Source organism: Rhipicephalus microplus, chromosome 4 (genome assembly GCF_043290135.1).
Source record: "Rhipicephalus microplus isolate Deutch F79 chromosome 4, USDA_Rmic, whole genome shotgun sequence".
Classification (NCBI taxonomy): Eukaryota; Metazoa; Arthropoda; class Arachnida; order Ixodida; family Ixodidae; genus Rhipicephalus; species Rhipicephalus microplus.
In genome coordinates this window covers 70188404-70205331 of record NC_134703.1, presented here as the reverse complement: position 1 = coordinate 70205331, position 16928 = coordinate 70188404, and the positions used below count along the sequence as shown (strand labels likewise).

At 42.1% G+C, this 16928-nt stretch overlaps 1 protein-coding gene across 2 annotated transcripts; it reads right to left on the bottom strand.

Annotated features, from left to right (window-relative positions):
- Positions 1 to 1726: 1726 nt before the first annotated feature.
- LOC119172101 (acetylcholinesterase-like) lies at positions 1727 to 9918 on the bottom strand. Of its 2 annotated transcripts, none has more exons than XM_037423093.2 (3): positions 9713 to 9918; positions 2958 to 4452; positions 1727 to 2076 (listed from the first exon to the last, which is right to left on the bottom strand). In XM_037423093.2, the coding sequence occupies exons 2-3, from the start codon at positions 4448 to 4450 to the stop codon at positions 1800 to 1802; spliced, it is 1770 nt and encodes a 589-aa protein (XP_037278990.2). In that variant the 5' UTR covers positions 4451 to 4452; positions 9713 to 9918; the 3' UTR covers positions 1727 to 1799. The 2 variants fall into 2 exon arrangements, with proteins under 2 accessions (XP_037278990.2, XP_075749049.1); XM_075892934.1 differs by lacking the exon at positions 9713 to 9918 and adding an exon at positions 5785 to 5880.
- Positions 9919 to 16928: the final 7010 nt, after the last annotated feature.

The following is a 16928-nucleotide window of genomic DNA, read 5'->3' as shown; positions in this document are numbered from 1 at the left end:
GATAAATTGTTGAACAAATGTATTGAATCGCACTTTGTTTATTAAGAGTGTTAACACAGCTTTTTTTCTGTTTTAGTTTTTTTACTAATCCAATGTTGCATTGTCTTACTGTTTGTAATCTGATGTTGAAAAACCCCTCTCCTGCGGCAGCCCGAATTGGGCTGCAGTATGTTAAAATAAATAAATAAATAAATAATAAATAAAAAAATAAATATTTCAATATATACAGCTCAAGTTGAAAAACAGCGTTTATAAGAGTGCCACTTACTTTCAGAGTACTTTAAAAAAACATTGCCAGTTTAATGAATCAAGTTGTTAAACTGTATATTTGTTATTGAATAAACTTTTATTCTGCATTACCATTTTTTGGTACAAAAATTAAGAACACGGTGCAGCATTTTTGCTGCGTTGCTGTGCGTTTCAGCTACTTGCTTTTGAACTTATGGCCTAAACTGAAAATTTTCTTCACAAAAATCTTCCAAGCTTTCAAACGCAGAAAGACGCACTAGTGTTGCCGCAGCAGTTGTCGAGAAAGCCAATGTGTTATCAAAATACTTTGCGTGAATTGTTAACATGCTCAGATATTCTGCTAGGTACCAGAAGCTTCTTCCACGAACTACATCTCTGCATACTTACCCGCCAACACGGCAATTACGGCGTGGTCTGAGCTCAGCGGTCCGATACCAGCAACCTCCGGCTACGAAAACTGTGGCCTGAGGTGGCTATATATCCGTGCCCGTGGGCGCATCGCACTTGCCACATCGACAATGTTAGTTAGCAATTATAAAGTATGCACCCACTAAGCCACTCCGAGTGAGCTTGACTGACAGCGGTTTCTTTCTGGCCTTCAGTGCACTCCCTGCAGACGCTATAGTTTGGAATTATTTAGTTCTGCATAAAGCTAGTGCACAATGCTAACACAGGATGTCGTGCTTTTCGGCTGTCTGCCGAGGCGGAGCATTGAATATGAGGCTCGGCTTGTAACCCGAAGGTCGCGGGCTCGAACCTGATCGCGACGTTCGCATTTGGATGGAGGCGAAGTGCTACAGAGCATGGTTTGCTTTGTGTGATGTCAGTTCACGTTAAAGAACATTGTATAATCGACGGGGCTTAACGTCTTCGAACCACGATACGATTATGAGACCCCGTAGCGGAGAGTCTATAGAACGTATTCGATCCATAGAAGATGCCGCCGCAGTGGCGTGAGTTTGATCCTGTGACTTGAAGGTCAGCAGTCGAGCACCAAACCACTCAACCACCGCGGCGGGTCACGTTAAAGAACACCACACGATCAAAATTTTCGTATTGCTCCTCTACAGCGCCTCTCATGATCATTCCGTGGGTTCGGGGCATGATTCAGATATGATACTATTATCAGCTATACGGTGTTATCATCACTTTCGTAGTTGCAAACACCTTAAATGAAGATAAATTGATTGATTGCACACGATAGTCAAGCGAGACAAAACTGGATTGGCACGCAACAAACGATAGTAAAGCATGTAAAGTGAAAATTCACAACTGAATTCTTTTGTGTATGGAACTATACTGAGAGCTTGTATACAAATAACGTAACGCGAATCACCCTCCTGGGGCCAATAAGTGCGCTGAAAAAAATGAAACAAAAAACTGAAAATAAAATTGTGCTCACGTTGGAACGAGATATTACCATCAATCTCAAAACAGTGACTATAAGCCACAGCAACGAACACCGCCTACTTAGCTGTGAGTTTTTAAAACACTTATTTTTATTTGGCCGACAGAAAACGCATCACTCTCACCATCGTCAATAACATCCGTCATAGGAACTTCTTGCTGTACGACTTCACCCTCGTCCAGAATTTGCTGATTGTCGACACGACGTTGTCGACGAGCCACATCACTTTACCTGGATAGTTCTCGAGAGCTCGCGCACCGGCGGAGTCCAGCGGCGGGTACTTCAAGTGCCGCTTCCAGTACTGGCATCGGTCTCGGCGCAGCTGCGAGCCCGTCGTGTATCGCCGCGGCCGCAGGGACAGATAGGAGCCGTTGTTCTTTTGAAACTCGTCCCAGTGAACGTCTTGAGTGCTTGGGTTGCTGAAAGGCAGCAGAACGAAAGGCGCCACTACTTGTCAGTGGTGTGACGTCACGAAAACGATGACGAAAGCGCCGGTGTAAGAGGAGTGCCGCGATAGACACTGATAACTGGAAAACGGGCGAGCAAGGAGTTACCGACCAGAGCGCGATACTCTGTTCGTTTTGCCCTGATGGCACTATTTGCTCTTCGGACGCAAGATATCTGGCTGCAGCGTCTGAAGGCGCGCTGGCTAAACCCCATCCTCTTACGCATGGTGACTTTCTGTTTGCCTTCCACTTCTTCGCTGCCTTTGAGGAAGAAACTGGGACGTCATGTGATCTTGAGTGCGAGATAAATGTCATAGAATGCTATCAGAGTATCAAAACTGAGTCGTAGTAAAAATGGTATTTGTCGAACGAGGCAGGAGCCTTTCGCTTTCGAAGTGCTCGTGAGTGGAAAACCTTCATGTTGGGTGATTTATGGGAGGCCAGAAAATTGAGGACAGCATGGAATCAATCATGTACAAATTCCGGCAGCACTGCGCGTACAGCGAAATGTGTAACGGTCGAGACATGGCACTCGTACATTTAATCTCGGCACCTGAAATTGATTCTCAGGCTTTACGAAAGAACAGTAAAAAACAATTAAAAAAAACAATACGATACAAGACAACGGTCATTTCAACTGCGCACTCAATTTTTTTTTCTTTTTTTTTCAATTGAACAGGTTGACGCCACAAGTGCTACTGTGATTATTTATTATGTGTTAATGAATCCTTGTTGCGAGCTGTGCTGTGTGTATTAATCACTAGGGGCAAATAAAAAAAGCTTCTACGAGCAATCCATCGTTATAGCCTACTAGTATACCGATCGAGCATAAAAGTCTTCCAAGGAGCACTCACCCAGTCTTCGCGAAGCTGACCCACATGTCCATTATGCGCTCGGAGAATCGTGCCTCCTCGTCTGTGTAGTGCTCGGGAAGCCTCACTGGCATGCCGAAGACGTACTGCACTTCGTCGCTATGCGGAACGCCCATCCAATGGCCCCAGATGCTAGACTCGGTGCGGTGCTCGAAGGAGTAGTAGAACACGCGGTTGCCGTGCCTTGTGTACGTGTGGGCAAAGTGCACCGACGGACAAACGAAGAACAGGTCGCCCACGATGTCAATTAGCCGCTTACGCAGAAGATCGTCCTCGCTAAGTGCGGGGGCCCTTTCCTCAGCATCTAAATACACGTCGAACACATCGTAGGGCACGGGCGAGTGCAGAGCGTGCAGCAAGATGCGCGCCACTTTCTCCGTGTCTTCTCGCGACACGCTCTGCGTCGTCTTGAGAGGGTAGAGATGCGGGAAACCGAGGAAGAGGAAGAGCGATCCTTCGTCCGCGTTGGTCCCGATCAGCACTTCGCCTTCTTGGATCTGACCCCTTTCAATCTGCAGCAGGTGGGATTTCGGCATGAACTCGTCCCCGTGAACGGGCATCATGCTAATGATCTTGCCCCGCGAGAAGGCGATGTGCGCGCGCAGGATCGCGTCGGCACTCTTGGAGCGCAGACAGTTTACCACTAAGGCCGGGTGCGACAACATGTCCTCGTCGATGCTACTAGCGCAGCCGAGGGTGCTCGCGAAATCGTTTGAGACCCGTATAGCTTCCTCGGTGGAGCTCATAAAGGTGGCCGAGTAAAGACTCCCGCTCTGCAGGATGGCGCGTTTGAACAGGCCGCGGCTCAGCGGCGACAAGAGGTGCATGTTTGCCGAGATGGCTCCAGCGCTGACTCCGAAGAGAGTCACCTGGTCTGGGTCACCCCCAAAGTTTCGGATGTTGTCGCGCACCCATCGCAACGCTAGCAGCTGGTCGTGAAGCGCCATGTTCCCGGGGGCATCCTCCGTGTCGGCGGTGAGAAAGCCGAACGCACCAAGCCGGTAGTTCATCGCGACCACTACCACGTCACCGAGGGCGGCGATCACGGAGCCGTTGTTGTAACTGTGGCTGGCCGATCCCATGATAAACGCGCCTCCGTGGAGCCACACCATGACGGGTCTGCTAGCAGAGTCGGTTTGAGGAGTCCACACATTGAGATAGAGGCAGTCTTCGCTGTGTCGACTCTCGTCTTCAAAGCCGGCACTGAGGAAGACGTTTTCTGGTTGCATGCAAGAGTGAGGCATTGTCGTCGCGTCCAACACATTGTTCCAAGGCAAAGCGGGCAGGGGCTTTCGAAATCGAAGTTCCCCTAATGGCGGCCTCGCGTAAGGAATTCCGAGAAAACCGAACACCGTCTTGTCTCTCACGGAAATTGGAATGCCGCGCACCATACCACCAGTGGTGTTGACTACGTGCGATGACGCTACCGAGGCCAGGGTCATGGCCAGGAGCGTCACTGCAAGTATCCTGTTCATTGCTGAAAGCAATACAAAAGAAAGTGTAAGAACTCTCTAATTTTCTTCACCTCCTTTAGGTATAGAACTTTCTCTCTTTTTAAGAAATAAAGATAAGTCTGTTAATAAAATAGTTGTTTTCGTTAGACATCATTCAAAACACAGTGCCTCACTTTCTCTAAAAACTTATAAGAAGCCCGCCTTGATGGACTGCCGTTAAAGTGCTCGGCTGCTGAACCAGCAAGTAGCTGGATCGAATTGCTGCCACAGCGGCCACATTTTCGACGGAGGCAAAAATGCAAGGCACCGTGTACTGAGACTTAGATACACGTGAAAGAACCCAAAGAGTTCGAAATTTTTGGAGCCCTACACTACGGCCTCTCTTATAATTATATTGTGGTTTTTGGGCGCTAAGGGACAAAATTTATATCTCGTACGAAAGTTTTGAGAACTTGAGAACTCATTGTATGACCGCAAATATTTTATGAGGCCTCGTGAGCTTTTCATATCAGGCAAAAATAAGACAGCTGTGCGAATTTGGTCAGCACAGTGACATTTTGGTGAGCACTAATTGGTTAACCCTACTTGATTTGGGATTACATTTTTTTGCTCTCAGTCCTATCGGTGTTCCTCATGGACACGGCGTTCCATTCATTGGGTCAAGTTCCAGAACCCACTTGTTTCCCAGAAGTGCAGACACTCTTCAAACGGAGAAAGTGATAGGTACATCCTTATCGCAGCCACCGTTGAAGCTCTATGCAGTGAAAGTACAGTATGCACTGGGACGCAAGCCAACCTTGAAACGCACCTTCATCATTTCTGTATCAAATTTACACTCTCAAACTAAAAGAAACGAGCGGAAACAAATAACCTTCTTATTGATTTCTTGAGATTTTAATAAGGAGCTGATCCACATTTTTTTTTTCAATTCTGATTATTCACAACATAAGATAATTATTTGCTTTACGCATGGTTACTAAGAGACGAAACTGCTCTGTCACCGGCACTTTTTTTGCTGCAGAGCGTGGGTATGTCGCATTAATATTCATCATGTATATGTATTGAATAAAATCGTGCTTACGTACAAATACCATAAACGCGCTGCTTTTTTTCATTTCCTGGTCTTACATGACAACACTGAAATGCATGATACACAATAACACCGTGTACTGTACTCCGAAAATCATGACTCTTTATAATTCCCTTTGATACGGCATCTTAAAGCTAGTAGTTGTACTTTTAATGCTTGACGCGACGCAAGTGTAAGCTCGGCGGCAAAACTGTGATGTGCAGCACAGTGTATTCAATCAAAAATTCATCACATAAAAAAATGGAGGTGCAAGAAAGATCTTTACCTGCTTGTATCCTTCCTGAATTTAGCCGCATCCCTTCCTCTGTCGGCAAATACACTGATCCAGATGTTAGGTGTCGTCGAAGCGTGTCTCTAGGAGCTGCTGATAACGTGTACGATTTGTTTGCGGATCGATAGCTGCTTTCTTTTTTTTTTTGTTCTTATCACGAAGACTCGTGCTGTGCCGGCAGCCGTTATCTCTGCTTGCATTTGCGTAAAGCCCGACGTGCTCATTCGCACTTGCACGACGTCAAGGAGAGATATTTCAGAAAACAAGCTGGCTTTGACAGTCACAACCGTGTAACTCATTCAATTATCTTACGACTCGCCTATGTATGGTTTGTAAACAAACGTCACGGAAGTCTCCTGTGGCAAAGTTATTTAAGTTCTGAGCTCTGCGAAGAGAATTCTAACTGCCCTAAAGCTATGCATAAATTGCATACGAAAGCCGTCAAAAGTGTCACAAAGCTGTCGAAACGAAAGTTCGGCGCTGTCAGACGTTGGATCTGAAGTAAAATGCATGAGTACGCAGAGTTTAATAAGTGCAGCGTAATTCCCTAAATTTTAGTTCATTTAAATATGCTATTTTTGTTATATCAGTACGAACGTTACTGCGAAACTTAACATGACAACAACAACAACAACAACAACAACAATAATAATAATAATAATAATAATAATAATAATAATAATAATAATAATAATAATAATAATAATAATAATAATAATAATAAAATAATTCTTTTTAGAGGTTGCACGTAAGTGTACATAAATATTCAGTGACAGCACTTGGCTGGCATAAGAACCGAACTATTATTCATTGACGTTGAGTGAATATTATTCCCGAATTTTTGAATAATAAAGAAATGTGTGTGTTGTACGTTTTAAAATTACGTCAAGCAACACTGACGTATTGTCAAGTTGTATTCAAATTTCTGTCAATGTATTTGTTTGTTTTCACTCCTGCATGGGCCCGAGAGGGGCCTGCAGTATCTGTATATATATATATATATATATATATATATATATATATATATATATATATATATATATATATATATATATATATATATATATATATATATATATATATATATATATATATATATATATATATATATATAACCCCGGACCAAACTAAAACTGCTCCGGTGTCCTGTAGCACCTTTTTGTCAATGTACATCAAGGAATTTTTTTTTCGAAATTATACCAAGTCTTCGCCAGAAGAAGATTTGGTGATAAACGGGATGAAATATACAAGAACATAACATAGCCCCATTCGCTTGTCATACCTTGCACAAGAGCTGTACAAAATTTACTATTTTTTTGCTTCTATTCTTAATATGGGGGCACAGTAATGAGGCTACGGAGTAGTCAAAGAATGTATGGAGCTTAAGTGAATACAGATATACATATGTACCAATATTGCACAGATACTGTAGTTCTCCGCAGGAAAGGCGGCCAAACGCCGATGACCAGCGCAATCAGGTAGAGAGATAGAAAGAGAAGGATGCAAGCAAGAGCAGGGCGGTTGAGACATGCAACCCCTTCAATGCTGTTCACTGCCTTCTTAGATCTCTTCAAACTATTACACTGGGAAGGATTACAAGTTAGGATGTCACTTCAGTGAGTTTAGGTTGTGCAAATGAAAGTTAACTGATCAAAAACGTTCTAAATACGTTTCAACAAATGTTTGAAAAGTTGTCAATGCAGAGTTGGTGTGTGGGAATGAATATTATTGTGCAAATGAGGAGGCAATGTTCAATGGTGTGGGAATAAAATAATCATTTACAAGTGATCGTTCGCAACTGGAAGACACTTGGGAGCACGTTTATCGATATGAATTGTTCAAGACTATCGTTTGAAAGCGTTACCAAATGATCACCGGTAGTTTGGTATCCATTAAAACGTAAAATGTACCTTCACAGCATCGTTGCATTCCGTCAGTATTACACGATACGGGGTATAAACTTAGAGCCGAAGAAAGCTTGAGAAGTATATAACAAAGCATGGAATGATGAATAAAGTTTTTAACGCTATATGACTGTCGCATTACTGTAAGGTGGAGTAATAGTGATATAGCGGTGTGTAGTGCCAATAAAACAGGAATATATAATATACTAGTTGGCAATAAAAGGAAAATAAATTGTTGCTGGACTAGTTAGTAAATGAGTACGACACACAGCTGATTGTCTATCAGAATTACAGTATTGATACCAAGGCAAAGTAAGTAATTGAAAGGTGTGGTGACGTTGGAAACCCGAAGATGTTTCAGGTTTCGCCAGCAAAAACCACATGAGGCATCAAGTTACGAAATTCGCAAACATGACTGAATCATTTAGAACAAAACAAATATAATTAATGGTAGCCAGAAGATGCCTAAAAATGTAATTGTCATATTAATTACGGTGGTGATTATTATGATAATGATGACGAAGACAACAATAACCAGGCTACAAATATTGTTAACTCTTATCGAACAAAGAATGCTTTATGCTGCAGACAACATTTTATCAGGAGACTCAGCACAAAGATTCATCGCACTGACGAATTATGGTTTCTTGAGAGCGAAATACCTCCTCAAAGTATATGTCACATGATATTCAGTATCGTGTGACTTAAAGAGAGGTGAGGTTTAAAAAAAGCGTTGTAGTATTTTGTAGCTTAGGACAATTTTTCGCTTTATATATTGGCATTCATTCTCATTTCAAATCTGTATTAGTTTTTGAGTAAGTTACACAGTTTTATTTTTATATAATGACGTTGTGTAACGTTTAGTTGGTTTCGGACAATTTTTTGTACCACTAAATATTTATACTTTTCAGCCATTAATGGTCTATATTGCTTTACATTAACTGCAGAAGGCAGATTGCTATCAAGAAAATGCATATAAGACAATTTAATAGACAGAAAAGTTGTAGTGGAAAAATACCAAGAACACTACGCCCACACTAATTGTTCACTTTAGGTTCGCAATAATTATACAGGTGACATCAAGTGTTAAAAAAGGCACTTGCACTCTTCACATTTTAAAGAATATTTGAGCAAAATTTCATCCAAGTCAAGCTTTGGGAAACACCGAAAACACAATCTCTTAACTCAAGAAGTTGCCCGAAAATGAATCCTGAGAAAAATGCATTTTATAGGTACACGTGAAAGCTCATCTATACGGAAAAGATTTGTTTTTAAGATGATTTCTGTCATCGTGAGAGCTTGGCAGTCAAGGTTATTTTGAGCATGGGGCTTTAGTGAACTGATGTTAAATTTAATGGCAAGTATGCAGGTGACAATTTCCAGAGGACTCTAGATTCCTTTGGTTTTTAGTAGCCACCTTGCGTTCTTTAAAAGCAATTTTAACCTACTTCGAGTTTCATTGCTATCTTAAGTTTTTTTTATCGTAGAAGTAGAGAAAGTATACTTGTCAGAGCAAATAAAAACAAAAATACGTAATTTTACAGAAACGCGTTTTTATACTCACATATCTCCTTAACTCTGCCTTATGTATGGTGCGAAGATTACACGGAGTTTCATTGTTGATTTCGGATAGATTTAATTCCAGCGAATGTGCTTTCACAAATATTTCAATGCGTCTCATTGCTGTCTTTATTGTAACGACGACTCTTTCGGGAAAACATTTAAGCGAATCAAATGCTCATCTACACAAACCGCCTATGTATCTTAAAGGGCATGTCATTTAAAGTATTCGTTAACATTTCGTTGTAGTTATTGAAATATTTCACCTTTTTGACATCATATACGACACGCGTGTGCCTATTTTCCTTCTCTCTCGAAGGTAACATGTTTTCAACCCCATGCACTGGTTTACTTCCTGGTTGCATGGGCAACAAAATGCGTGAAAATCAAAACCTGAATAAAGCTACTCCACATCGGTCTTAAAAAAGCGATTCCTAATAGATATAGATGACACTGACCGTGACTGCATGCGGAAGCGAACACATCCCAGATACAGCGGCAAGTGTTGCAAATAAACTGTAGGTCATGTTAAGGAGCGGCCTCACAAGACTGGCCCATTTGAAGGCATAGGCTGTCTTTAGATGCCTGCAGTGTGATGGGAACTGTCCTAGGAAACATTTACTCCATTTGAACGCTAGCGTGTATACGTTCCTCATGGCTGTCAGATCCCGTACTGGTGACCAGAAAACCGGGGATGGCGATAAAATTGTACGAATCTCAGCGTTAGCGGCATCTTTCTCTTCGATAGCGAGGTCAGTCTGGGCCGACCATTCGAGTAGCAGCAGCCTCTTGAGATAAGGAGCAAAGGATAGCACTGGAAATGCACTAACCTGACGATGGGGAAACCGCACATCTTTGGCCACGGCCGAACACGTCATGCGAAACGTTGTCGATAACTGCGGAAAGTACAAACACAAGAAAAATCACCCAACGAAGGTTAATACGATGTCTGAAAAACTAACCGTACCTGAAGTGGAGCGCTTATAACTTTTCGTCATCTTATTATGACATCTTTCCGCACAATTCCACAAGATTATTAATGTTGCGATGACTGCAACAGCAGGAAGCCATGAGAGGGTGAGAAGTACAGCCACCTTCCTCTGTTTTCACCTGCAATCACCCCCCCCCCCCCCACTTGCACCGAAAAAGCAAACATGTGGATCCCGCTGCCCTGGTCTTCCCACAAAGAAAAAACTCGCTTGTCATTGCCCCCCCCCCCTTGAAAAATCTCCACACCTGTATCGTACATTTATATTATCGCCTAAAATAACTAATTATTTGTCAGATCAGCTGATTATTTAAGAGCCGTATTGTAGAAGCCTGCTATTTTCTTTTTTTGTCTGTTTACACGAGGTACCAATTGATAACACGACTGAAGATTTGATGAACCAAACGGTCACACTTCCTAAAAAAGGCATGCAAGCACTAGTGTATTCCACCAGGGACCTAGCCAGGGGGTGACACAACAGGCCCATGCCCCCCCCCCCCCCCCAAATTTTTTTCTCATGACATAGACAGCAGAGAATGACCATTTCGAGGGGGTTCCCTCCCCTATAATCAAGAAGGTAACCCCCCTCCGAAAAAATGTGTGGCTACCCACTTGATTGCAATCACTAAGATATTCTTAAGTAAACAGAAAATAGGTTCTTGTTTTGTGCTAAAACGTGCATTTAGTCAAGCAAATTACACTGATTACGTTACTTTATTCTAAGCGTAAAGTTAGAAGCCTCACGAGAATGCTAGAAAGGTAGCGTAACACGCAGCTTGACGTGTTCGGCGATACATCTTACCTGAACAAAGTTCGCTGAGAGGCATCCACTTCAAACTCGAAAAGGCCATGTGATTGCCGTCACGTCACCATCAGTTGAAGGATTCAAGAGCGTTGGCTATACCAACAATATCGTCGATTTTGTAGTACGCTCCCGCGATGTTGTATAACCTTAGCAAAGAATTTTGAAGGTTCATATCATTACTGCCCTAATGTGGACCTTGTCCTGTCCCTTTCTTCTTCTTCTTCTTCTTCCTCTTCTGCATTTGGATCTCAAAGAAGTTGAAGTCAACAAGCCTTTGGGGCCTGAAAAGCACGAGCTTCAGCTGCACTTACTGAATGGCAAACTTCTTGTTTTCTGAAAAGCTTCATACATATAAAGAGATTTAGTTCACTTCTCTACTGGTGATCCTGCATAATTCCTGCCATTTACCTCGGTCACTACTTTTGTTTCATTTCATTTATTTATTTATTTATTTGGTTTTATTTGTATTTAGGATGCTGTACTACTGACCTCTAGGTCACAGGTTCAATACCTAGTCGCGGTGGTCACATTTACAATGAAGCTGAAAACGCCAGAGGTACTTCAAACTCTCTTGATCCTACCGTGCACGTATCACGCACCGAATCCCAGAAATGAATACGCCTATGTAAGCCATATAGTATGAACACTACGCATTTTTTGGTGGTTACAACCTGATATAAATAAAATCTTTTGTACAATATATTCTGGTATAATATTATTACTGACGCAAGTTCTGACGATTCTACATGTCAATTACAGTGACAATACACCCAGGCCTGCATTTTCATTTGAACTTCTGAATTATATGAAGTGTATATTTGGCCCGCCTAACATCGCTCAAGCATATTACCTCTCAGTAACTTTAACATTGGCCAATATTCTGCAAGAAACAAGAATCCTTCACAAAAACAATCTCTTCGACGCAACAGAAGCATAATCATGAAAACAGGCATGGCTTGTTGTCAATCTTGCTTACGTCATTTAAAAATGCCTTCGTCATTAAAAAATGATATGCTGTTATTGCTAGAATACGGTCTATTTACCTATTCAGTAAAATCGTTTCTTTTGCTTTGGTTACACTGATGAGATCAATTAGTTTTCTTTCGCCTAAAACTTACCGCTATGCATGTCCCATTGAAGGGAGTCTTGTTGGGGCGTAAAACAATAAATTCGTTATAGTAAACCTTGCTTGTTAAAGATAACATTTATTCAACTATAGAAAAAGTTTTCTGTGCACTTCACACTTCTCTAACGTTGCACTATCCCGAGTGCAAAGGCGTATCACAATGAAGTCATTTGTATATTATTTGGAAAACATTTAGTGATGCAACTAATGAAGAGAGCATTTTGCATTCGCACATGCGTTTTGAAGAAAGCGGTGGTGGTTGGTTTGGGCCATGTAAATGGTTGGCCTACTTTGCCAAACTCTAATGGGTAGATAGCATTTTTTTTTATTTTGGTGTCAAAACGTTGAGAATGTCCATGTTTAAGTGGGAAGTATAAATTTTGTGATTTCATATATATATATATATATATATATATATATATGCAGGCATGGCAGTAGAGTGGCCGTAGCGTTGCAAGCAGTCAAGTAGATCCTTCGTCGTGAGAAGTCACAACGCAGTTTATTTGTTTCAAAGTTTCAACTAGTGTCTGGCCTTATATATATATGAGGAGGAAAAGATGCTTAAAGTTGGTCGATCAAAGATTTGATTGATTGGTATGTGGGGTTTAACGTCCCAAAACCACTATATGATTATGAGAGACGCCGTAGTGGAGGGCTCCGGAAATTTAGACCACCTGGGGTTCTTTAAGGTGCACCCAAATCTGAGTACACGGGCCTACAACATTTCCGCCTCCATCGGAAATGCAGCCGCCGCAGCCGGGATTCGAACCCGCGCCCTGTGGGTCAGCAGCCGAGTACCTTAGCCACTAGACCACCGCGGCGGGGCAATTGGTCGATCAAAGTCGTAGGTTATGGCAATAATTGATTGCATCCATAAACGCATGTACATTAAAAAAAACAAAGGCGAGCACAGTTATATTGCTCTCTGCTATTGTTTCGTCAGGCTCCTCTCTTTGCAAATACTAACATACTGAACCATGCGCGCTCTGTCTTTCAGTGCAGTTAATCATGCATCTTTTCCACGAGCAACGATGTTGCGGTAATCTTGTTCAAGCGAATCATAGCGCGGCCCACGCAATGACACGACTCCGGGGTCGTGCAGGTTGTTTAAGTCGCGACTTCTACTGTCGCTAGGTTTAAGCTACGTTCGTGAAAATATGGCCTCCGCGGCGAACAATCCAGAACGTCGGTGCAAAATCTTGGAGGCCGCCACTGAATCGGCTGATCGCCGCTAGATGGCCCTACGTTGATAAAAGAAGAGCGGGGTTCCCGTGTGCCCGAGTACGGCTTGCCAACGAAACTAGGCACGTGCAATGTGGCTAACCTGTTAAAGGGTAATGTGATGAGAGATGATATAGGGTATTCAATTAACTTCGACGTGTGCCTAAATGTAAGAAAGTTCGACAGTTAATATATATATATATATATATATATATATATATATATATATATATATATATATATATATATATATATATATATATATATATATAAAGAGAGAGAGAGAGAGATATAAAGTGTATATGTGGGTAAATTAGTGATCAACCACCAAGCTTGCATTCCACTCTCTGCACTCAAACCTAAACTGTTTAGTAACGTCAACATATACCGATGTCCATGAATACCAGAACTGTTCTGTTTGTTTTTCTTGCTGCCCCAAATTTCACTCTAGAAGTCAAGTCCGCGTCACTTTGCCTTCAAAAACAAAGGAGAGAGCATTTGCCTCGAGCTGGTATCGCTGTACTCCTTTCAAGTCGCGTCAGTTAGCCCATAAACTGCTGCGCCGCCGTCCTCTCGATATACAGCAGCTGTGTTCTGATAATGACTCGCGTTTATTGAAGCCACGACTCGTGAAAGAGCAGCTTCTTATTTTTGTTTCGCCCGTTTTGTTCTCTTCTTCGTCGCCAGACGAGTGCGTGACGGTGATGAGTTCTTTTCAATGGTGTGGGGATATTCAAGTCTCTGTCTGTCGTTTTGCCTCACAGCTGCTATGTCGTAAATTCCTGTTAATAAATATTCTTACAAGAAACGTTCGATAAATATGACAGGCAACCGCTAACGCGGATGAACCGAACGAAGCAGGTAGTAGTATTGAAAGGAAGAAAAGTGAAAGTGCCAGAGTTCAACGTGTAGCATGCAATTTTGGGGGTGTTTTATTTTATTTTGTTCTGCTGCTTCTTTTCCTGAAACATATTTGAAGACGCTGTCTTTTGGGGCCTCTTCTGCCCGCATTCTATGACGGATAATAATATCCAATTTCAGATAGTAATGTTTAATAATAAAACAAAGAAAGTGAACCAACCTAGTCCCAGAAAGTAGACCCTCCAAGAAAACTGTTGATAGGAGTCGATAGGTCGACAGAATATAGCAAATATAAAAAGGTGTCTTATAAACGTATAGCAATGAAGAAGTATTTTCTGACAGTCACATGTAGTCGTAATATTTCAGGCCCCTTAAAAAGAGCGATAATGTCTTTCGTTCGTGGAAGGAAGTTTAGTGCATCGTAACGGTTTATTTTCTTGCGAATTTGGTGTAGTGTGGAAACGGCTGTCACTAAATATAATACAGCATATCCTGTCTTTGAGCCTACAAGTATACACAGTAGCAGATAATGTGATCTAATGTTTCGTCAGACCCGCCAGTAGCAATAACACGGGAAACAGGGAGAGAGAGAGAGAGACGCAGGAAAAAAGGCGGTGAAGTTAACCAAGCTAGGCTGAGTTGGCTACAATGTATACACGTGTGGTGGGGTCTGAACTATTCATCATGTACCTTCTATAGATTAACTTTGCTCAGCTTCCATACATGTAGTCATGATTAAGAAACCTCACGGGGCGGTTAAACATAAGAGTGCACATAGGTCTGGCTGGCTGTTTTGATTCGAACGAACCGATGACACTGCTTTGAAGGTATCGATAGTTGAAATGATTATCATGTAATAGTAGAATACGCGATTGTAGTGAGGTTAGCGAGTGTCTTGGCGCAAGCCTAACCACGTGCAATTGAACAAGCTACACACGGATGACCCGATTACAGTAGCGATCAGCTTGCCACGTGTTGGCCGTGTGTGATAGATATTATATGCTCGTCGGCCATGGTGTGTCTGTAAACTAATCAAACCTTCCACTTTAGTTGTTTTGAATAATTCATGAGGGGTACAGGTGTTATAACTCCCCTTAGCAGGAGTTACATGTAGCAAGGACAGGTAAAGTTCTAGATGTTAAACATACACAGGAGCGTTGAAAATGTATCGTATTAGAGTATTCATCTTGCTTTCATAACTGCGATATGCCTGGTAAAAGATTCAACGGAACTTAGAAATAGGTTTTGGAAACACGCGCATATACGCGTGAGGGCTCTCGTGTCCCTTTCGAAAAACACCTTGAGAATAGCAATGCCGTAATCCATTTTCTTCCCCTCGCCAAATAGAAGCCTATAAAAGCCTTACAAACAAGGAAAGCCTTCTTTTTAGTCGCCCATGTTTTCTACCAACAAAGAAAAGTGTGTTTTACCAGCCCGCTTGAATAAAACACGGACCCTTTATTATACATTCATAAAAAATACGGTTAATAGTTTATTAGAAGGCTGTTTACGTCAGAAGAGATGATGATCGCTGATTATACCTAAGCAATTTCTGGTTAGTGCAAATGGGGTGTAGCAACACTGATGAAACTCTGGAGAAAAAAAAAACGTTAGAAAATTAATTCCCAACTAAGTTTCCTTAGACGAAGAGTCACAGTTGACGAAGCACTTTGGGTAGCGATGAAGGGATATGATAGTAGCTGAATAGGTTATTCTGTTAAGTTAATATAAATGGAGGCAGTGGACATCAGTCAACATTAAGGAAACTACTGGGCAGAAATTACGCAACAATCAGGCAATGATAAGCTAACATTGATTGGTGCTTGTAGTAGTGCCTAAAAGGGTTTGCATAGTTGCGTAATTTTTAGTTTCTTAATCACTCAAGTATGTGTATAGTTGGTGTGAAGCCTATAGCTATGATAGGGTTCGTATATGTTATATAATGCTATGTATACATTGTCGTAATTAAAGTTGTGTTAGATTTTTTTTATATGCCTCAATTTCAATACTAGAAATTCCATCCACATGTCTTGGAATATGAATTTTCGACATTCACATAACATCTGAACAAATATTTTTTTGTCTTCTAAAAGGTTAGGTATGTTCTTTTTATAGAAGTTTTAATTAACAGGTCGTTTATAACAAAATATTCCTTAATATTTCTGCGTTTGCAGCGAATGAAGTCGCACCGCCCTTGAAAAAAGAATCCACGACCCGGTAGCCCTCGAATGCGTAGTGCCTTTTAAACTCACGTCCTTTACACTCTGCAGTTATATTTACGGCACAATTCAACCGCGATCAAAAAAAAATATGAGCTCACAGGCAACCCTTTCTAAAGCAGGAACTAGTGCTTCGCGGGAGCGAAATGTCATCGTTACAACGCGTCGCACAGGACACCTGCACCCTTTGGTAACGAAAAGGATTCACGTCGCCGCAGAGATTTTATGGCTTCTCCACAGCTTTCTCTCGCCAGCTGACCTGTCAAACACGCCTCGCCGACGGCGCGCACGCAAGGCGTCGACTGAATGCGCCGCGCAAGAAGAGACCACAACTGTGAGCCCGGCGGCCGCAGCGAGCGCCGCGGTGTGCTACGTCGTACGTCGAGACGGTTTCGCGTGGGAAAGGTAGGCATAAACCGCTCCCACATAAGCTTCTACCAAGCATCCCCTGGGA